Genomic DNA, 23,342 nt, shown 5'->3' on the forward strand with positions numbered 1-23,342 from the left:
GGGAAAGAGAGGCTTTAGCCCGCAAAGCGCAGGCAGAGACAGCACGAGGGCTCTGCCAGCGGCCCTGTGCATTTGGAGCCGGTTAGCCCAGCCCTGCTGCCTGCCATGCTGCTCTGGGCTGGTAGGTCGAGGCTGGATGACCACAGTCTTGTGGAGCAGGGGCCAGCCGGAGACTCACTTCAGGTCCCACCCTCTCCTATTTGGAGCTGCAGAGAGGATGCTGTGGTCAGGGGGACTGGTCTTCCCAGTCCCAGGGAACCCTACTGATCAGAACAGGGGCAGGGGGACAGGCTGTGGGAGGTGAAGGATCCTGTGGCAGGTCTGGGTGGCTGTTGTGTTGATGCCTGTCTGCTTCTTGGTCCCCAGGTCCACACCTCTGCGTCCACAATCAGAAGCCACCAAGATGCCCATCTGTGAAAAAGCTCCCCCTAAGATGGCGGCAAAAAGTCCAGGCAGTGAGGAGGAGCCTGTAAGTGATGTTCAGAGCCCCCTCTCTCATTCCTGCTCTCCCCATTCGCAAGCCCTTGCTTCCAGAACAGTACCGTCATGTGAGTGTATGTTCCTCGGTTCTTTGTCTCATCACAACAAAGATTTGGAGTGATGGACATTAAAGTCCTTGGCACGTCACAGCTCTTGGGTCTTGGACAAGCCGTGTTATAGCTCTTAGGCAAATCAGTGTTACAGCTCTATTTTATTTAGAAGATAGCAGGAGAGAGAGAGAGTGAGAGAGAAAGAGAGACAGAGATAGAGCACACGCACGCGGGAGAGAGTCCGTGAGAAAGCGCTTTGGCTCCTCCTTTTATATGTTTTTTCCTCCACCTGGGCCTGCCCTATGCAAATTGGGCTTAGCCAGGAGTGCTGTTTGTTCTGCCTGAACTCTTCACTCTGGTCCTCGGACCTTCCTTTGACCTTCCTTGTCTTTTAGCCACCGCCATTTTGGACTCCTTTTCCCTATTCTACCTGCCTAACATTCCCCCCTCAAGAGATGGGAGGCCCAATTCTTTGGGAATAGGGGTGTCGAGATCTTTCTGGCTACTTCCTGCTGAACTGGGGTGGCGAGGGGTATTGGGCCTCCCCCTCTTGCTAGTCTCAATCCTCAGAGTCCTTATAGCGGTGTCCAAGGGTGTGTGATATTTTCCGTGGTTGGCTGTAGTTTTATATCTTTGTTGAACTGGCATTGCATGTTGTAGCTGGTTGACCTGGGCAGAGACGAAACAGGTTAGACAATTAACAGTACATGGAATAATCATAACAAGGACTAGTAGGGACATTGGTCACTTTTAAATTCACATGGCCAGAATGGCTCAAGTCCCTCCTTGTTCAGGGATCAGAAGATCTATCTCCTGTCTGTTTTGGAATACAGTCTCTGTCAAGCTGTGTTGGCTCTTCAGAGTTATCCTGAGAAATCTTATTCCCAGAAACCAGATTTTGGGGGTGTTCGTTAGAATGGCACTCATTGGTAGTCCTGAATAGGTATCTGAGATCTCCCAGGGGCTCACAGGTGTATTGAGTGTCCTCTTCTGTTTTCTTCCATGGCTTGACTCGTAAGTACTGAATTCAGGAGTCATGTCCTGGTACCTTGACTGCTGTGGGGGTAGAAAGTATTACAAGGTAGGGGCCCTTCCATGTGGGCTGGAGTTGAGCCTTTGGGGACCCATCTTTCCAGACTTTAATTAGGACTTGAGTTCCTGGAGCATATAGTGGTAACTCTTTAGAATCTTTTGGGTCCTGGTTCATACCCCACAAGCGTATATCCTGTTGGAACTGCCCAATGGCCATGGTATAAGACTGGAGGGTCTGAACCTCTGGATCTAGGAAGAGGTCAATGACATAAACAAAAGGTCTCCCATATAGCATCTCATAAGGAGTAAGACCAACCTGTTCCTTAGGGGCAATGTGGGTGCGGAGGAGAGCTATTGGTAAAGCCTCCTTCCATCCCAGGGAGGTCTCCTGGGTTATCTTTTTTATCGCTGATTTTAAGAATTGATTGGCTCTTTCTACTTTTCCTGAAGATTGAGGCCTCCAGGCACAATGGAGATAATACGTAATGCCCAATGCTTTCGAGACTCCTTGGGTGACCTTAGAAGTAGATGATGTCCCATTGTCACTTTGTAATGACCTGGGCAGACCAAATCTTGGAATGATTTCATGCAGCAGTTTTTTCACCACCTCCTCAGCCTTCTCAGTCTGGGTGAGAAAGCCTTCAATCCATCCTGTGAATGATTCTATCATAACTAGTAGGTATTTATACCCTTGAGAAACTGGCATCTGGGTGAAGTCCATCTGCCAGTCCTCTCCTAGGTAGGCCCCACGTCGTTGGATGGGCTGGGCCAGCTGGGGTCTTCGAGCTCCTTGAGGGTTGTTTAATTGGTAAGTGGGACAAGAGGAGACCACCTGTCTTACAGTTGTTTGGAGGCCTGTTCCTCTGAAGGACCTTTCTAGTAATCTTTGGAGGGCCTTTTCTCCTAAATGAGTGGTGGCATGTAAGGAGTTAACCAACTTCCATTGGAGGTTCCCAGGCAGAAAAAGGAGTCCCTCCTTTTGGAACCACCCCATATGATCTTGAAAGCCCTCGCTCTTAGCTTTAAGAGTCTCACCTTCAGTATATGAAGGAGTTTCTGGAAAATTAGTCTGTGGAACTAAGGTGGCAATCCCTATTAGGTCATGGTTCTGTAATGCTGCAATCTTACCTGCCTGGTCAGCTGCTTGGTTCCCTCGTGCCACTTCCATGTTCCCTTTTTGGTGTCCTTTACAGTGGGAGACTGAAACCTCAGTGGGCAGATGGACTGCCTCCAAGAGTCGAAGAATCTGATCACCATATTTGATTGGGGACCCTCGGGTGGTCAAGTGGCCCCTTTCTTTCCAAACAGCCGCATGTGCATGTAGCACCAGAAAGGCATACTTGGAGTCAGTGTAAATGGCTATTCTTTTTCCTTTTCCCAGCTCTAAAGCTCGAGTCAGGGCTATGAGCTCAGCTAATTGGGCTGAAGTACCTGGTGGCAGAGGCTTAGCCTCTATGGTCTCAAAACTGGAGACTACTGCATACCCGGCTCCTCTTTTTCCATCCAAGACAAAGCTGCTTCCATCGGTGTACCAGATTTCCTCAGGATTGGTCAGAGGATCTTCTGACAATCCCTCGCAGGGTTTTGTCCAGTGGTCCAAGGTTTCTAGACAAGAGTGAAAGGGGAGAGAGCCCTCGGGGGTAGACAGGAGGCTGGCTGGGTTAAGAACCTCACAAGGGGATATAGTGAGGCCTGGATTTTCCATCAGCATTACTTGATATCTGAGGATTCTTTGATCAGACATCCATAAATGGCCTCTCCCATTTAGGAGTTGTTTTACTTGGTGGCTGGTAAAAATAGTTTGCTCCCAAAGGAGAGTTTTGAAGCATCTTCTATCACGATTGCAATAGCTGCAAGATTTCGAAGGCAGGGGGGCCAACCTCAGGAAGTTGGATTGAGCCTCTTGGATAAAGGCTGGGGCTCAGATCCCAGCCTTTGAGTTAACACTCCCAAGGCTATTCCCTCTCTTTCATGGACATAAAGTTGGAATGCTTTTTCTGGGTCTGGCAACCTCAAGGCAGGTGCCTGAGTTAAGGCCTGTTTTAGTGTAGCCTCTGCCTTCTTTTGAGGAGTTCCCCACATCAGTGGGATTGAATCATCTCGTCCCTTTAAGCTTTCATATAAGGGCTGGGCAATTAGACCATAGTTGGGTACCCAGATTCTACAATAACCAGTTAGCCCCAGGAAAGCTTGCAATTGTTTTCAAGTCGTAGGGGAGGGCAACTGGAGGATTCCGTGTACCCGATCAGAGGACAGCCTCCTGGACCCATGTGTAATCTGAACTCCCAGGTAAGTGACCTTTTTCTTGACCATCTGTGCCTTAGCATGGGAGACTTTATGTCCCCTTTCTGCCAAGAAGTTTAGAACCTGAATTGCATGTCGTTGGGCACTTTTCTCATCTGGAGAGCAGATTAGTAGGTCATCTACGTATTGTAATATTTTCCCATTAGGTCCCAGGTCCAGATCTAGGAGATCCCGGCTAAGGGCCTGTCCAAACAGGTGGGGGCTATCTCTGAACCCCTGAGGTAATACTGTCCAAATCATCCGTTGGTGTTTTTCTCCTGGAGCTTCCCACTCAAAGGCAAAAAGATATTGAGATTCTTTAGCCAGTGGTATGCAAAAAATGCATCTTTGAGATCCAAGACTGTAAACCACTTGGCACTGGGTGGGATTTCTCCCAAGATTACATAGGGATTGGGTACTGTGGGATGGAGGGGGACTACAGCTTCACTTATGATCCGGAGATCTTGAACCATTCGCCAGGTTCCGTCCTTTTTTCTTTACTGAGAGGATTGGGGTGTTACATGGCAAACTGGTGGGGACCAATAGCCCACAAGCAAGGAATTTATTTATTAAAGGCTGTAGTCCCTCCCGAGCCTCTCTTTTGAGAGGATATTGTTTCCGATTAGGAAACCGAGTGGGATCTCGGAGGACAATGATGAGCGGTTCAGCTTGGTGGGCTCGCCCAGGAATCCCCTGGTCCCACACCTGGGGGTTAATTTTGTCTTCCCATAGTTTTTGGTCCCTCTCTACTGAAGGTGTAATGGGTTCTTCAGTAGTGACCAGGGGCTGTAGAGCTCTAGGGGCTGAAAAACTTCCCATCACAAGGGTGGTCCCCAGTTTAGTGAGTATATCTCTTCCCAATAAGGGGGTAGGACACTCAGGGACCACCAGAAACTGGTGGGAAAATATTTGTCCATCCCAGCAACAAAGAAGTGCTCGGGTGAATCTTTTAGGAGTTGCTTTTCCTGTGGCACCCAAAATGGTACAGGTTTGGGAGGAGAAGGCTCCGGAGTAGGAGATCAAGACAGAGTAGGTAGCCCCTGTGTCAACCAAGAAATTCTCGGACCTACCTGCCACATCCAGTTGCACCCTTGGCTCCAGCCCGTGATGGTTATCTGTGACAGCGGGCTGGCTGGAACGGGCCGCTTCAGTCCTCTTGAACCATCGTGAGGGTAGGCTTGGCGCTTGACCTTGAGGCTCTTGGGTCCCGAGGGCAGAGTGCCGCCCAGTGTCCCAGTTGATGGCATTTGTGGCAAGCCGTTCTAGGAGACTTGTCACGGTTTGGACACTCTTTGGCCCAATGCCCCGCCTGTCTACAGATCAGGCATCTGTCTCGTGCCTTGTCCTTCAAGGACTTCGGGTTTGCCATAGGGCTTCTCTGGAGGGCGGCCAGCATCTGGGCATGCCTTGTCTCTTTCTTTCTCTCCTTATCCTGGGCCTTGGCCTCCTTCTCCTGTTCTCTGTTATAAAAGGTATTGGTGGCTGTCTGGACCATCTCATCTAAAGAGGCAGCAGGATCCTGCTGTTGTAGCTATTGTAACTTAATTCTGATATCTGATGCACATTGGGACAGGAATTTGTCCTTTAAAATCACCTGTCCCTCGTAAGAGTCTAAGTCCAGATTGGTAAACTTTTGGAGTGCCTCTTTTAGCCTCTCCAGAAAGGCAATGGGGTTCTCATTGGGCTCCTGAGTTATTGCTGAGACCCGGGCATAGCTAATTACTTTTTGTTGGGCTGCTTTCAGTCCTGCCTTCACACAAATTAGAAAATGATCTCTTTCCCAGATGTGCTCCGGGTCCTTATAATTCCAATTAGGATCGGAAGAGGGGACTGCAGTTTCCCCTACTGGGTATCTATCACTGGACATGTGGAGCCCTGTTGCATACCTCCGGGCTTCCTTTAAGACCCTGGTATGTTCAGGATCAGATAAAGTTTGACTAAATATGACCATGATGTCTTTCCACATCAAGTCAAGGGCCAAGGTAATATGTTGGAATGTATCTATATATTTGCCTGGGTCATCTGTATAGCTTCCCAGGTCTTGTTTGATCTGCCTTAGTTCTAAGAGGGAGAAGGGCTTATGGACCCGGGTTGGTCCGAATTTTCCTCCAGTTTCAACTAAGGGACATACTCGAGCTGGCTTTTGTGGAGGAGGTGCTCCCGGATATGGGGGCACGTTTGGATACGAGGAAGGAGCACCAGGCAACTTGGGAGCTGTGGGAGGTGAGCCTTCACAAGGGGTTCCTTTTCTTGGTTGTCTGTGCCTAACACCATATGCCTAGTGGGCTTACTTTTAGGGCGTACTACAATCCCATACTTAAGACAGAGTTCCTTCATATCTCTTAGTTGGAAGAAAATTCGGACATAGGGGATCTCTGTCCATTTCCCTTGTCTTTTGCAGAATAATTCTAATTGCAGGATGGTATTATAATTTAAAGTTCCATCCTCAGGCCAGTGTTCCTCGTCCCCCAGTGGATACTGTGGCCACTCATTGGCACAAAAGAATTTCAAACGACTTCTCCTTAGAGCTAGAGGGTCGAACAGCTTCCAGTTATCAAGGATGCATCTCAAGGGCGTCTGTCGGGAAGCGGATTGGTTATTTCCCACCTGAAAGACAGTCATGACAGGGAGAAAAGAAAAAGACCTCTTTCGACTTCCTTAGGGTGAGTCTTTCTGAAGCTTATCCTACCCAGAACTGCTGCAACCTGAGAGCCAGGCGTCCCTGGGCCAGGGTGCAGATCCCCAGGCAGGCTGAGGCGTGACAGCCTCCTGGGACCCCTGGGACTAGAGGATCCTCGAACAGGTTGAGGCGTGACAACCTTTCGAAGACCGATCCCTAGGCAGGTCAAGGCGGGATGACCTCCTGGGACCCCCCGGACTGGAGTTTGGGCATCCCCAAGATCTCCAGTGTGACCAGTATTGGATAGGATTAGGGGGTTGGATATTATAGAGTATTTCCCTCCCAAGGCCAGCTATTTTCTGGTTGTCTTTCCAGAAGATTGTAGAGGCAACCTTGTGGGTCTGGATGGGGCTCAGGAAAAGAGCATGAAACAGGAGGGAAGGGGGCAGAGCACAACCTTTGAAAGAATGACATAGCACAAGGGTATAATGTAAACCAATTAAAATCAATTGGGTCCAAGATGACAAGTCAATTCAGGTAAACCTTAATCCCCAATCTATAAGCCAACAGACACCCCAGAGGACAGCTCAGGTGTCAGAGGCGACAGCTCCAAGGCACAAGGTCACGAGGGAGGAGAGGGTGGTTCCCCAATGGCTGAGACAATCCTCTCACTAGCATATGAATTCCATCCCTTCACAAAACCTAGCCAGGCCTAATTCCATGGCCCCAGCCCTTGTCCTCGGCAATGGTTCACACCCTGAAGAGTGGCTTCTCTCTGGATTCTAACAAATCCACCTCTTTGTCTCTCAATGAATTTTTGCAATGAGACATCAGAGCCTGAGTTTCATTAGTTTTGGCTGGGCTTGAGTCCTGGGAGAGAACTGAAGGACAGGAGGAAAAAGCAGTGGGAAAAACGTGCCAAGGAATCCCCTTCATAGCCCGCCAGAAAATTTGCTAAATATCTGACCGGTGCTCAGTTTCACTGGTCTGAGCCTTGGCACAGAGAAGAGAAAGGACAGAAGAACCCCCACCAGCTTGGGTAACAGCTACTGGGGCCCAGCAGATAGCGCCTTTGGGACATGCTGAGGAGCAGCCTCTCCAGAGTCCCTAATTGTGCCCCCTGCCACCTGCCTGTTCGCGGGAGGTTCGAGGAAACAAGAAACGAGATTGTAAAGGTCCCTCCAGCCATAGGAGCGAGGACCTCTTACCTTAACCAGAGGTCTTCTGGAATCTGAGACTGGGCCGCGTGAGCTTTCTGCTGAGTTCGTTTTTCGCTGTCCCGGTTTCCAGCACGATGGGCCTTCCCCTGCGCTGGGTTTCTTCACCTTCCGCTTCTAGCGCGGGAGCTTTGCTGAGTTGGGCTCCTGCTGTGCTTGGCCTCTTCCGCGCGGAGGTTGTTTCAGCCAGGTTAAACCCGAGTCACGGCACCATAGATGTCACGCGAGTGTATGTTCCTCGGTTCTTTGTCTCGTCACAACAAAGATTTGGAGCGACGGACATTAAAGCCCTCGGCGCGTCACAGCTCTTGGGTCTTGGACAAACCGTGTTATAGCTCTTAGGCAAATCAGTGTTACAGCTCCATTTTATTTAGAAGATAGCAGGAGAGAGAGAGAGAGAGAGAGAGCGCGAGCGTGCACGCACGCGGGAGAGAGAGAGTCCATGATAAAGCGCTTTGGCTCCTCCTTTTATATGTTTTTCCTCCACCTGGGCCTGCCCTATGCAAATTGGGCTTAGCCAAGAGTGCTGTTTGTTCTGCCTGAAGTCTTCACTGTGGTCCTCGGACCTTCCTTTGACCTTCCTTGTCTTTTAGCCACCGCCATTTTGGACTCCTTTTCCCTATTCTACCTACCTAACAGTATTAAGTGGGACTGGCCTCCGAATCTTGCCTGGCACCTAGCCCTGTGCTCTCCTGGGCATGAACGCCAGCTACAACCCTGCCTCTAGTTTGCTGAGGAGGCTGGGAGGACCTGGCGGAGCTGGGAGTGTCTTCAGGGAATACGGAGGGAATGCTGACGGCTACCCTCAAAGCCAGGGAGAGTCCTTGATCTGGGCCAGGTACTCTCTTTTCTCTTGGCGCCTCCCGCTCTCCAAGTTCCACTTCCAATGGCTTTGAGCCCAGTGGAATTGCCTGAGGATGAGGCTGAATTCCCTGCTCTAAGCCTTGTCGCATCGCAGCCCCTGGAGCCTTAAGGCTCCAACTTCCCCGCTAGTTTGAGACAACGCCATCCTTCCCTGGGCAGGCATCCTCCTTCTGTATCATACTCACCTTCTAAAGTGAGTGTGCCACAGCTGTCTTCTTGACACCTCTTTACCCCAACCTGCACCCCAGGGCTTCATGTGAAAACTTGATCAGAACTTTCTGGCTTCTCTCTGTGAAACTGCTCATCAAGTTGTCTAGACAAACAGTCTGACAAATACTTCTGTTGTCTCTCCCTTTGGACTGCAGCTGCCTTGAGAGCAGGCTCTGTCTCTCCATTGTCCCTGAGTTCAGCCCAGGACCTGGCTCATATAAATTGCCCAGAAATGTTTATTGACCTAAGATCCCAGGACCCAAAGGCCCTCCTTTGTACAAGCCCCTGTCTCTGTACCCAGGCAAAGTCAGAAATCCATGAGAGTCTGGGCAGAACCCTGAGGGGCTGAGACATTTCAGCAGAGTTCCTGCTTCATTCCGTCTTCCGCATCACTGATTCCCCAAGACCCGGGCTGAGTCACTGGCACAGCCCTGAAGAAGGGCAGCTCCAACCAGACCTGCTGCCACTTTTGCACAAGTCACCAGCTGGACTGGGCTTTCTATACGTGTTTCCCCACTCACCCACCACACGGATCCCCAAGACCCCAGGAGAGAGAAGAGGGTGGGGTCAGGGGGCTGGACCTGGCTCTCTGGGAGTGGGCTGGGCCACCGAGACTGCTGCCCAGACCCATCCTCAAGTGTTCCCCAGGGCAGCAGGAGCAGCCCATAGTTGGCAGTGCCACCCTTCTCCCTCCGCCTAGGGCAGTGAGCTCTAGAGGAACAGGCTCAGACAGGCGGATCCCCTTCTCTCATCTGGGCATGTGCTCCAGCTCACTCACACTCGCAGGGGGTGGGGGGTTCACCTCAGCCCCTGCAGCAGCGGGAGCAGAGCACAGGTAAGTACGCAGTGGACCCCCTTCACTGCACAGCCCAGCTGGGGTAGAAAATTCACTTCCTTTACCACCCCACAGAGGACAAACCCCGGAAAGAAGGCTGTCTGCTCTTTGCCAGCTTTGTAAAGTTTAGTCAATAATATGAAAAATCCTGGCTTCTCATTGTGACCGGCTAAGTGAGGAAGAATGAGAAGGATGGATGGAAAAGGAAGCAAGGACGAGAAAGGCCGAGGAGGAAGGAGCAGGAGGGCTGTCGGTGGGGTGGGGTGGGGGGGTTATTTCAGGGCCTGACTCTGCCACTGAATGTCTGGATGACTTTGGAGTAGTCTCTTCACTCTTAGGCCCTCAGTTTCCTCACGTGAAAACTGGACAAAAATTCCTGCCCAGGCTAAGCCATAGCCCTGTTGAACACACACGATTCCACAGTGATAGAGTTTGTTAACTGGGAAACCCACGTCAGGAGCACGTGGGTGAGGAGTTCTACTGAGATTCTCGAGATGCTTTGGGACCCCAGGAGTTATGGGTTTTCTCTTAGCAATCCCTTTGGAGGTAGAAGGATAGTCATATCATGACATTTTATGATGTGCCTAATGGGGCCAGTTGTTCTTCTTATTTACCTGTGCCCCTCTCAGGTAGGGATTGTTGTTTAAGTCCTGTGGATAAGGAAGCTGAAGCTTGGAGAGATTAAGAGTGGAAGAATCGTCCCCCATCCCCGTCCCATGCCCACATGGAGCTAAATGCCCCTCCCTGGGTTTCATAACAGGGAGGGATTTAATAAGGAGTCCAGTGCACGAGTCACCCTCCCATATCATGAATATCAGACTATCATGCAGAATTCTGGTCATTAAGGCAGGCAGTGAGCTATTCCTCTCTCCATCTTTCACCTGTCCAAACCCCTCCATTAGAGTCACACCCTTTGGGCCCAGAGATCAGTTGGATTGTGGAGCCCCAGCTGGGAACAGCTCCTAAACTAAGAGTGGCCAGCAGTCAGTATCAATAACAGGACTGTTTCATCTTAGACTCATTCTTAATGGTTCATAAGCACTTTCACATCCATGATCACTTTGATCTTATAAGAAGTGGAGTTTCTTCCTCCCATTTTACAGGGGAGGAAACTGAGGCACAGAGGTAGGGGTGATTTGCCAGAGATCACACAGATGGCCAGCAGTTTGTTCTGTGTGGTGTCAGCACCAGAGTCTTCTCCTCTGCACTTGGTCCCCTGCTAGGGGCAGGGCTGAGGTGCGGGAAGAAGCAAACAGGCGTCTCCTCAGTTCACAGCCCTGCTGAGCTGAGCTCTAGAAACAGACAAGTCCCAGGGTAGGGAACAGGGATGGGCAGATGGAGGTAGACACAGGGGATCAGTCTGCGGACAGACGGGGGCCACACTTAAGGTCAGGCACAAGAACCTGTGAACCTTGTCTTCCAGGGGCTGCCCAAACTCCCTGTGCCCCCACTGCAGCAGACCCTGGCCACCTACCTGCGGTGCATGCAGCACCTGGTGCCCCAGGAGCAATTCAGGAGGAGCCAGGCCATCGTGCAGCAGTTTGGGGCCCCTGGCGGCCTTGGCGAGACCCTGCAGCAGAAGCTCCTAGAACGGCAGGAGAGGACTGCCAACTGGGTAAGAGCTGCTGGGGCAGCAGACGAGGAACCCATGGGGCAAGGGGCAGAAGCTAGATAAGAAGATAGAGGGATTTGGATAAGGGGCAGGTGGGTGACCAAGATGGGGCAGAGGGAGGGACAGGCATGGGAGAGACACAGAGGGATAGTAAGGGGCAAGGGTGAGAGGCTGAGAGGGGACAGATGCAGATAAAGATGGGGTTATGGGGAGAGACAGGGTACAGAGATGGCGGACAGATGGGGGCAGATGAGCACTAGGGTTGGGAGCAGCAGGGGTAGCATGAAGTCAGGGGCGAGGGATGAAAGGCAGGAATGAGACACTCATAAGATTGGGCAGGGGACACGATAGAGCGGCACACACGCAGGATGAACACTGAGAGGGAAGAAAGGAGATGGCGTTGGAGGAGGCTGAGCGACAGGCGGGACGGCTCAGGGAGCCACAAGCTCCAGCCCGTAACTGGGGCTTAGTGTATGTTTGTGGAATGAATGAATGATCTAGTGAAGGGTCCCCATTTCCCTTCCTGGATGCCAAGGTGGGAGTGATGTGTTCCCCAGGCAGGGTGTGTGTGGCCCCTGGGCATAATGGCACCCTCCTTGGCAGGTGTCCGAGTACTGGCTGAACGACATGTATCTCAACAATCGCCTGGCCCTGCCTGTCAACTCCAGCCCAGCTGTGATCTTTGCCCGGCAGCACTTCCAAGACACCAATGACCAGTTAAGGTGAGGACACCAGGCTCCCGGGCTCATAGCTTGGGAGTCTGCCTGGAGGAGGGGGCCTGGCCCCACCCCCAGGAAGGAGAGGCTGAAGCTTGTGCCTTGGCTGAGCTTTCTGAGGCCAAATGGCCCTGAGACAGTGGCCATCCAGGCCAAGGGGTCAAAGGAAGAGTAGGTGAGGGGCACGTGGGTAACACACACGGGGTCTTCCTCAGGTATATCTATTTGGGGTGCAGTGGGATGGGGCGGGGAGGTCATGGGCCCCAGGTGCCCCCATGGCAGTCTGGCCTGGCTGAGGTCCTGGAAGGAAATCTGTAGTCTCTTGATCCTGCCGGTGCTTGAAGCTGGGGCTTGCCACTGGGATGTGCGGCCCCAGTCTGATTCAGAGGCCTCTGCTCCCTGCAGCCCCCAGCTCTGAGCAGAGGTTCCCGGGGAGTGGGAATGGCTCCTTCCCGCCAGCCACCACCAGAGTGTCTGCCATCTGCTGCAATTTCAGAGCTCACTGAGCCGCTAGAACGGCCTATGGGTGCGCTGATGACTGCGACAGAGGGGCCATTTATGCAGGAGTGGAGCAGGGCGGAGGGTCTCTCAGAGCCAAACCCAGGTCTCTGGCCTCAAGACCAAAATGTGGCACAGCGTGGGGACAGTTCAGAGGGAGGAAATAAAAACACGAGGCAGGCTGCACCTTGGCCTCTGATCCAGGCTGGAAGACCCCCGCCCCCTCCTTCTTCACCCAGCCCAAGCAACCTGCTGGCTGGAGGGGGAGGGGGTTCGGGAGCCTTCCCCCTTCCCCTACAGCTGGGCATTCCCTGGACAAAGGAAGTATGTGGACAGATGAATGACTTCTGTATACAGTTCTCAAAATTGCGTTGAAGCGGGGTGTTTTCCTCCTGAGGCAATTAAGCCAGGTTCATTGTCCATGGGCAGTTAAGATGACAGGGTCCCGTGGTAAGGTTTTCTGGTGACTTTTTCTAGCCGACAGCACCTGGCTTTCTTTTACATTAGCACTAAGGAGACCAAATTACTGACTTTTCCTGGGAGATTGGATCTCCCAGAACCCTGGGATTTTGGCCCAGTCCAGTCCCAGCACAGGCGTTCCCCTGGAAGAACACCGCCCCTAATGGTCTAGCCTCCTCCTGCCTGCCCCGTGGCCTCTCCTGGCTTCCTCTCCCTCCTCCTCTCGTTCACCTTCCGATTTCCTCTCCTCCCCCAAGTTCTCTCCTCAGGACCATTTTTAGTCTGTGTTTGTGAAGGTTTGTGCAGGAAACTGACAGCCTGGGGGTAGGGATGGGGCAGCAGGAACCCTAGCTGATTACTGCACCGTTAGGGCCAGTCATCTGGTGGGTGGCCCATGAGCATGGGAGAGACTAGAGGAGCAGGGAAGGACGGGGAGGGGGAGAGAGAAAGAGGAGGAAAGAATGAAAGAAGAAGGGGGAGAGGAGGGAGGGCCCCTGGGCCCCAGAGAGGAGAGACTAAGGCCTCATCTCTCTGCGCAGGTTTGCAGCCGACCTCATCTCCGGCGTGCTCAGCTACAAGACCCTGCTGGACAGGTAGGACTGAGCCCCCCTGGGAAGGGCAGTGCCCTCTTCATCTGGCTCCTGCCACACTAGCCAAGGAGCTCGTGGAGGCAGGGACCGTGTCTTTTCTCAGCTCTGTGTTCCCGGCTTCTGTCACTGAGCAGATGACCCCCTGCACATCTCGAACATCAGAACAACCTTTTGAACTCTGACACCTACAACACATGATGTGGCAACCTGGAGTGAGTAATCACTCTGGTTACTATAGACTCCTGCGTGTCAAACGGAAATAATAACGGTGGCCGCCTCTTGGGGCTGCGCCACTGTCCTGTGAGATGATGCCTGGGAGGCTTTTGGCCCTAAGCCAGGCACAGCAGCTCTCTGTGCATTTGTGTGCTTCTGCTCCCCACCAGACCTCCCTCGCTGGGTCTCCAGGCCTTCCAGCTGCTGCCTCCCCGTGATGTTTTCTTGTTGTCTCTCCTCCTCACCAGGAGCTCTCTGCCACCCCCCAGAACTCAGTGCTGATGACCCTCCGACTGATTTCAGAGAATCTCATTCTCATCCTTTACCTTGTCCGGCTGAGCAGCAGGGCGAGAATGGCCTAGGCCCCCCCCCACAACTTTGTACCTGTCCGTCACTGACAGTCTAGACCCCAGACGCCCACGTGTGTGTGTGCACACTCGCACGGACACACATACCCATACACGTCCACATGTAAGCTCCCACATCTAATCGCTGTAAGGGTTATAAAGCTAGAGCTTTATGCCATTGCTCAAGGGCCTGCTTTGGACCCTTCCTTCATTCACTCATTTATTCATCTGCCCACTTTTCTTTTTTAAAGCAATTTTTTCTAACTGGAGGAAAAGTGCCTTCCAGTATTGTTTGGTTTCTCCTATTCAAGAACGCAAGTCAGCCATAATTATACGTATATCACCTCCCTCCCACTCACACCGCCCCCAGGTCGTCGCGGAGCTCCGGGCTGGGCTCCCTGTGCTCCGCAGCAGCTTCTCCCCAGCTGTCTGCATGGCAGTGCGTGTATGTCTGTGCTACTCTCTCCATTCGCCCCACTGTCTCCCCACCCCACTGTGCCTGTGAGTTTATCCTCTACATCTGCGTCTCTGTCCCTCCCTGCAAATAGGTTCATCAATAGCATCTTTCTAGGTTCTGTGTATATGTGTTATTACACTGAATTTGTTTTCTTTTTCTGACCGACTTCACGCTGTATCACAGGCTCTAACTTCATCCACCTCACTAGAACTGACTCAAGGTCATTCTTTTTTATTATGCCTGATAATATTCCATTGTTTCTATGTGTCACAGCTTCTTTATCCGTTCATCTGTCGATGGACATCTAGGTTGCTTCCAAGTCCTAGCTACTGTAAACAGAGCCACTGAGAACTTTGGAGTACATGTCTTTTTCAATTATAGTTTTCTCAGAGTATATGCCCAATGGTGCTATTGCTGAGTCATATGATAGTTTTTGTCCCTAGTTTTTAAACAAATCCCCATGCTGTTCTCCATAGTGGCTGTATCAATTTACATTCCCACCAGCAGTGCGAGAGGGTTCCCTTTTTTCCACATCCCCTCCAGCATTTATTGTTTGCCGATTTTTTTCACTTTTAAAATTGATGCTGGAAAGATGAAGGGAAATAAGGCCCCATCCCTGTCTTCAAAAGGTTCTCAGACTATCTAGCGAAACAGACACATAAACAGCACCAAATACAACTGCGTCCATCCTCTCTGAGCCCCTCACTCGTGTCTGACCCCCTGACATCCCCACCGGGGCACCTCCTAGTCACTGCAAACTGAGTCATCCCCAGCGGACCCCTGGGCCCCCTCCCACGGCCCAGCAGGCTCTTTACCTCGTCCTGCCGTCTCAGTAAACGTGCTGCACAACCCCGGGGTGAATCCAGGATCCTGTAAGTCACCCATGGTATCTTTCTCTCTCGCCTGCTCATCTAGTCCAAGCTCAGGGATATCACACTCCCTCCAGAACCCATATTTACACCCTCCTCTTATTCCCATCACCCTCCCCAGGCCCGTCACCTTCCCAGCAGCCCACAGCCTCCTTCCCGTGACCGGCTTCCACCTGTTCTCCACCTGGAACCGGGGCCATTATGGCAACAAAGCGGATCAGATCATGCCCCTGAGGGCTCTCACTGCCCCAAGAATGAAATGGCACCGACTTCTGCTGACAAAGAGGCCACAGGCCTCCCCGCTTCTCTGTCCATCTCTTTACTCAGCTTTAACTGGCTTCCTTTCATCTTTGACCAGTGTTCCTCAAACAATCTATGGTGAAGGGCCAATATATATTTTATTTAGTGAAATGTTTTTGAAAGTGAAAGTGTTAGTTGCTCAGTCTTGCCCAACTCTTTGCAACCCCATGGACTGTAACCCACCAGGCTCCTCTGTCTGTGGAATTTTCCAGGCAAGAATACTGGGGTAGGTTGCCATTTCCTACTCTAGGGGATCTTTCTGACCCAGGGATCGAATCCAAGTCTCCTGAATTGCAGGCAGTTTTTTTTCTATCTGAGCCACCAACTGAATTAGCAGAAAAACGGTATATAGATACAAGACACAAGAACTCTAGCTTCTGAAAGCTCCCCCTGGAGTCCCACAACCAGCCTATCATCAGCTGGTCCTTCCAGTTCAATCTGACACCCACACTTGCAGCAGCAGGACAGTGGGATGCTCCGCCCAGCCCGCCTGGGCCTCACTCTGCCCCAGCTCACCTCGTGGCTGCCTCTTGACCCCAGGGCTCGGCTTTCAAGTCTGATCCTCAGTGAGACCACCCCTGGTCGCTCCTCCTGCCCTCCCAGTTGCTGTCCCCTCACCGCATCTTGCTGCCTGCCTGCTTCTTTGCGCCCTTACATATCCCAGATCTGGGCCCCGTCAGAACAGGAAACTCAGCTCTTGTTTGCACCTGCTCCCCAGATGCTCCAATGGTGCCTGGTCCAGGAGACTGCTCAGTCACATTTGTTGGCTGAAAGGAAGGAAGAAGGGAGGGAGGAAGGGAGGGAAGAAGAGGCAGAAAGAGAGAGAGAAAAAAAAAAAGGAGGAAGAGGAAGGGAGGTTGACTGTGGAGGGGAGGGTGAGACGGGAAGAGGAAAGACAGACGGAGAGGGAGTGAGAAGGAGGAAGAAGAGGAAGTCAGGGAGGAGGAGGAAGAAGGAAGTACCTGAGACATGCTGAGATCATAGGAAAAAGAGAGCTTTCCACCTTGAACTCAAAGGAGGCTTCTGGAAGAGCTGATGAAGGAGTAAGCTCTCAAAAGAGTGAAGGGGGTCTTCTAAACAGATCAGTTGAGTGCAGGGCTGAGGGTGAAGGCGTGCCAAGCAGAGCAGCAGTGGCAAAGGCCCAGAGTGGCCAGATCTGTACCTGCCCGTGTCGTGCATGAGGCTGGAGTGAGGGAGACTAATGGAGGCCGGAGAACACGAGGGTCTCCCTGGGGCACTCCGCTACTGTAGAAAATGGGAATCTAGCTCTTGAACGGCCATCATCACGCAGTTCTGGCGTCAAGTTAGAGTAGAACCGATTTTGATTCCCAGCCTCTCCTCCCCCCCTCCCCCACCAGCCACTCCGTCCCCACCGACTGTGCCAAGGGCCAGCTCTCAGGGCAGCCGCTCTGTATGAAGCAATACTACGCGCTCTTCTCCTCATACCGGCTCCCCGGCCGCACCCAGGACACGCTGGTGGCCCAGAAGAGCAGTGTCATGCCCGAGCCGGAGCACATCATCGTGGCCTGCTGCAACCAGGTAAGCGGCCCCTTGCTCCTGCAGCTTCTCGGGCCTGGGGAGGGGTGCACATTCTTCATCCCTTCCTGCCTCTCCAGGGGTTCAGCCCCCTCCCAGAGTCACACGGTGAGCTGGGCAGGGTGGCCCCGAAATGGGGTCTCCTGATTTCTGTCCGTCCCATTTCTCTCCACTGGTTGGATTTTAAGAAGGAGGAGCGTCGTCAGTCGAGATGCCTTTGGTAGGCTCCCATTTCAGTCCTGTCCAGCCAAGTCAGGTCCAATGAACTGCCTGGATGGACTGAGGGTCGTCAATGAGACCCAGCATGTCTTCAGCCCTTCCACATGCAGTCACCCAGGTCGTGGCCTTCCTGGAGACCACACACAGATGGACAGCTTACAGACTGACTGTCTGGGCATCCACGTCCAGGTGGGCCTGGTATCTGTCATCCCATCTGATCTTAGGATGACCTTGCAGAGGAGGCCTTGGATCTCCATTTGACGCATGAGGAGACGAGACTTAGGTTAAGTGGCTTGTCCAAGGGTGAGAAGGACTCCTCCGTCTGCCCATGTCACAAGCCCACGCTCTATGCCCTGCAGCTCTGGTCCTCAGACTGGGCTCCAGGGAAACAAAAGAGCCTGTGGGGGCCTCAGGGATGCCAGACAGTGTACTTCATATACTGAGGCTCCACATAAAAATTTCATCTGATGAAAAGCTGTTTGTTTTCATTAAAACCCGTTTGTTTTCATTAAAACCCAACTTTGACACCCACCCAGGGGCTCCCCTGGTATTTTTTTCTATAGTCTTTTCTTCTTAGGCTCATTTGACATTTTCCGTCTAAATTGGGAGCCCTAAGTTTGCCAACAAAAGATGGCTGTTCCCAGGTTGGAAGCCCACCTGACACCTGGCTGGCCACAAGACAAGAAGCTTTCTCCACCTTCATTCAAAAGTCAAACCCAGAATATCCCAGCGCCCCCCCCGCCCCGCCCTGCTACACACACACACACCATAGTATCCATCCCTCCCAGAAATGCTAAGACTCCCGCTCTGAACCAAACCACCTGTATGCGGCTCAGGGCGTGGGGCCAGCACACGTCAATCAGCAGAGAAGGGACCTTGACCTGGGACTGTGACTAGAACCCTTTACAATGCTGAGGCTCTAGCTGCGAAATCACTGAGTGCCGGTTCACAGGCCTCACCTACAGAGCTCACGCGAGTACACGTGGATAGGTACACATGCACGCGTGGAGCATTTCGTGTGGTGTTCTTCCATTTTAATCTTTCTCTGCATATTTTTTGCTGCCATTTTTTTCTCCACTCACCAGTGTGTTTGAAATCTATCCCTGTAGCTGTATCTAGAGCTAGTTCATTCCTTTTAACTGCTGGATAGACATGCATTGGACAGGTGCTCCACGTTTTACTTAACCATTCCCTTCCTGCAGAACATTTGGGCTCTCTCTACCAATTTTCTACTGCAAACAAGGTTGATATGCACATTCCTTTATATGTCTCCCAGGGCACAAGTATATGTTTCTCTAAGCCTTAGACTAAAGTATGCATTTATAAGAGCAGTTACTGAATCATCGGGCACGCACCGTTTTCAGTTTTGATTGACACAGCCCCCCAACAGCAAGCAGATGTATCAATTTCCACTCAGTTTCCCACAAACGTAATGGTTTTACATCAAATAGGAACTGCAGAAAAGAAACACTCTCTTTAGTTAAGTTTAATCTGGCCTTTGATCTGGGAGAGCTTGGAGTCCAGCACAGTTGACAGTGTCGGGCTGGTCCCCACGTTGTGGCTCTTCTGAACCGTCGATACCTTGGGAACCAGGGGCCTGAGTGCCCCCCGTCCTGCTCCCACTTGGAGGCTCAGGGAAGGCCTGACGTCTAGGGCGGGCTGCCCTGAGTGAAGTCTTTGACCTGTTTCCCCCACAGTTCTTTGTCTTGGATGTTGTGATTAATTTCCGCCGTCTCAGTGAGGGGGATCTGTTCACTCAGTTGAGAAAGATAGTCAGAATGGCTTCCAACGAGGATGAACGTTTGCCTCCAATCGGCCTGCTGACGTCAGACGGGAGGAGCGAGTGGACTGAGGCCAGGACGGTCCTCATGAAAGGTTAGCAGCAGCGCCCAGCACGTCTCCATGCTCATCTCATCCTCACACCCATTGGCCTCCCTCCCTCCAGGGGTGTACCTCATCCCCATTTGCCATAGTGTGGGAAGCTCAGGCCTCCTTCCAGTCCAGGACCCAATGGCATATCCTGCAGTTGGCCTGCGGTCAGCTGAAGGCATCTTTTGTACGCTTGTAATTCATCTGACGGCATGCTGACTTTCTGGGTGAGGCTGACTAGACCCGGAATCCGAGGATGTCTGGGAGCATGGTTGGGGGCAAGGTTTTTGAGTTGAAGGAAGGCCAGCTGCAGTGAAGCAGTGGTGTTTTACTGGTGGGCAAGGAAGGTGCTCATTTCCGGGATCTGAGTTGCTGGGAGAGTTGTCAGGTAGGGGTTTGGGATGGGCCCACCTCTGGAAGGGTAGTTGGCTGCCTCCTTCACGTGATTTCTTGGTCCCAGAATTCTTCATCTTCAAGCTGATCTTATCCTTCTGGCTGCTGCTCTTAAGAAAGTTTCTAAGCTTTCCCATAAGAAATCCAGCAACAGTCTTACATTTTTCAAATTGTCCTTCTGGAAACTACTTTTCAAACCCAAAGCGAGCCCTGTTCTCAGGAACTGGGTGGAGAGTCTTGCTTTCTTGCCTACATTCCCAGAAGAAGGGTGGGACTTCTTTGAGCCTCTGTCTGCCCCTTGGGCTTTCATTCCAGCCAGGTGACCATTCAGAGTTCTTGAGTGTCTGTAAGCTGAGGACCTGGGCTAGGCCTGGGTGTGTAAGGGACAAAAAGGATGGAGCCCTTGGCCTTGAGCAGCCCCCTCGATAGGAATCGGGGATGGATTCAAGTACATAGTAATGCAGTGTCTACCCACGTAAGGCAGTAGAGCCAGTAGCTACCAAATAAATGCTCCAGGACTTCAGAGAGGGGAGGGAGCCCTTCTAATTGGGAGGCTTTTGAAAGACTTTGAGGAAAGAGGTGGGAATTGAACAAAACCCTGTGACATGAGAGGGACAGGAGGGAGGGACAGTGTCCAGGCAGGCAGACCAACTGCAGGCAGAGTTAACCGCCCAGCAGGGCCATATCTGACCTGCCCAGTACCGTGAGGAGAGCAGTCTGGCCGGCAAAGATGGCTGTGCTAGACGTACCGGGAGAACGAGAAGGTGATGAGGCTTGACCGTCCAGCAGCAGGCACGTCCTTCTCCCTAGAAAGCTCTTCTTCCAGGGCTGGCTGGCTCCTTGCACTGTTCCAAGCTCAGCTTAGGGGTTCACCCCAGACTCTCCTGGAATATCCCCCACCTCTCCCCAGCACACTCTGCCCCTTGTCCTGTTTTTCATCTTGGTTGCATTTCTTACTCTCTGAAGTCAGTTTTTTGTCTGTTTGATTCGTGCTGATTATCTGTCCCTTTCCCACACCGCCACCCAAGTCTGTAAAACCCAGGAGGACAGGGGCCTTACCTGGCTTAACTTCTGAATCTGCTGCCCCAAACACAGTTAATCCCCAGTCATGCTTGTTAAATAAAGGAATGAAGGACACTAAGGATACTGGGCCCCAGACTTATTTCCCACTTACCACTTAATTTCCTTTCATTCAGTTGTTGGGCACCTTCCAGTGCTTGGTCTTAAATTGGAGGCTGTGTGGATCACAGGTAGGTGCCAGAGGTGACCCTGTTCTTACCAACCTAATGGCCATGTGGGAGAATTAATAAGTTATAATTTGAAAGTGAGTTAATTCCCTCAGGAGACCATGGTATAATCAAATCCTACTCTTCTCCCCTCCAGGGACAGAGACAGGCATCAGAAGAATTGCCTCTGCTTCCAGGAGGCTTCCCACTTTATTAGCAGGCCAGGCCCAAGCCATCACCCCGCACGACTGACCAGGATTGCCTTGGGGTCTGAGTGCCTGGGTGCGCTAATCGGAATTAATTTGTTAATGGCACTTGATCTGGCTTTCTGAATGGAAGTGCTGTTTCCAAAGGAAGCTGACAGAAAGGAGGAGAGTGCACACACGGCTTCGCTCTGGAAATCTGATTAATCCAGTTAGCACTGGCTGTGTCATCTGCACAGCGGGAATCTGATCCTTCACTGAGCTCTCCTCTCTGGAGCGCCCCTTCCCATGGAAGGAAAATGGGGAAACCACTTAGGAAATGATTTGAGTGTTAAAGTGAAAGATTCAGGCAGCTTGGGCTAGAGTTGAGAGTGAAGATGGAAAGATGGAAAGACATAGGTGGGGTCTAGAGAAGTTTCAAAGTGGAAGCAACAATAAGGAAAAGAGGATGAGCTTTTTTTTTTAATAAGTTTATTAGAAATTTATTTCTTTTATTGGAGTATAATTTACAATATTATGTTAGTTTCTGCTGTACAACAAAAGTGAGTCAGCTATATGTATGTAATGTCTGCTCCCTCTTGAGCCTGCCTCCCACCCTCTCCATCCCAGCCCTCTGGGCCATCACAGAGCGAGAGCTGAGCTCCCTGTGCTGCGCAGCAGCTCCCACTCGCTGTCTGTCTCACATCAGAGCCTATGTACGTCAGTGCCACTCTCTTTATTCCTTCCACCCTCCTAGAAAAATGGTTCTGATGAGCCTATTTGCAGGGCAAGCATAGAGACACAGATGTAGACAGTGGACTTGTGGACACAAGGGAGCCCTAGGTTTTTGATGTGAGCCTCTGAGTAGGTGGTGGGACCGTTCACTGAGATGAGAACCAGCCGAGGATGGTTCTCAATGCTGCAGGGAGAAGTCCTCTCCCCGTGTGCCAGGGAGGCGGCGCCTTGAGCCATCTAAGTAGAGACGTCAAGTTAGATCTATGTGTCTGGAGCTCAAGGGAGAGGTCGGTACAGAGATATAAATTTGAGAGCCATCAGCACAGAAGTGATATTTAAAGTCATGGACCTTGATGAGATCATCTGGAAACAGAAGATGGGGCCTTGGAGGTCAGTAGAAAAAGATGCAAAGAGGATAGAGAAAGAGCAGCCTGTGAAGTCAAGACGAAACCAGGAGATGAGTCACAAAGATACAAGAGAGAAGGAGAGAGCCACCAACTACCTCGGATGCTGCTGAGAACTCTCGGGAAAATGGGACAGAGAGGAGACTCTGGGCTTAGCAACCCTAAGTCAGCCATGACCTTCACCAAAGTCAGACCAGAGTACTAGACAGGGGGGAAGGTGTATGCGGGTGGAAGGCATCCCAGAGTAGGAAGAAACTGGTAATGAGACAGTCACTGAGCAGAATCAGTTAAGGGTGGATGGTTCTTTTCAGACATTTTGGTACTAGAAGGAGCAGAAAACCAGGAGTGATTGGAGGAGGATGGGGGTCAAGGGAAGTGTTTTTAGTAGGAGAGGCAAGTGCATGGAAATGATCCAGTAAGTGAAATTGTTAGTGAGGAGAGAGGAGACAAATGGAGGGCTGGGATGCTTGCAAAGGCAAAAGGAGATGGAACACAGAGAATCAGAGACCTTTGACTGATACAGGGAAACTGAACCTGGCCTGAGGCCAGCAGAGCCATGTTGAGGGGGGTTCTGGAGGCAGAAGAGAATGTGTGATACAGCCTCATGGGAAGTGAGAAAGACAACCTGCTCAGGAAACTTGCTGAGATTCATGGACTGTATTGAGCTCATATTTGAGGGCCATACACTTTAGCATTATTTTGCAATCCCCCCTCTCCCCCACATACAACATTGAGGTGCTGAGGTTCAGGCAAGGAGAAGGTGGGTTGCTGAGTTCAGCCAAGGTCAGTGAGTATAACTGAGGGAGAGAAGGCGGGTGTGGAGGGGAATGGCTACAGTGCTGGAATCTGAACTGAGTAAGCAGGTGCGTTGGTCTGCTCAGGCTGCCACAGCAACCTACTACACACCCTTGTGGGGCTTAGACAACAGCCATTCATCTTCTCCCATTTCCAGAGCCTGGAAGTCCAAGGTCAAGGTGTCAACAGAGGGGTTTCTTCTGAGGCGTTTCTCCTTGACCAGGATGGCTGTCTCCTCCCTGTATCTTTACATTTGTCTTCCCTCTATGTGCAAGGATGGCTGTGTTCTCATCTCTTTTTCTTATAAGGACACCAGTCATGTTGGATTAAG

General features: G+C 51.6%; 1 protein-coding gene across 1 annotated transcript in view; it reads left to right on the forward strand.

Moving 5' to 3' along the window:
- The first annotated feature begins 369 nt into the window (after positions 1-369).
- Positions 370-23,342, forward strand: part of CHAT (choline O-acetyltransferase) — a 55,174-nt gene continuing 32,201 nt past the window's right edge. Inside the window, exons 1-6 of the mRNA XM_061405681.1 lie at positions 370-469; positions 11,015-11,206; positions 11,807-11,925; positions 13,416-13,469; positions 17,011-17,191; positions 19,105-19,282. Coding sequence (XP_061261665.1) covers positions 404-469; positions 11,015-11,206; positions 11,807-11,925; positions 13,416-13,469; positions 17,011-17,191; positions 19,105-19,282 — 790 coding nt within the window. The 5' untranslated portion in view covers positions 370-403. The remainder of the gene's footprint in view (positions 470-11,014; positions 11,207-11,806; positions 11,926-13,415; positions 13,470-17,010; positions 17,192-19,104; positions 19,283-23,342) is intronic.

The sequence above is a fragment of the Bos javanicus genome, chromosome 28 (genome assembly GCF_032452875.1).
Source record: "Bos javanicus breed banteng chromosome 28, ARS-OSU_banteng_1.0, whole genome shotgun sequence".
In the NCBI taxonomy this organism is placed as follows: domain Eukaryota; kingdom Metazoa; phylum Chordata; class Mammalia; order Artiodactyla; family Bovidae; genus Bos; species Bos javanicus.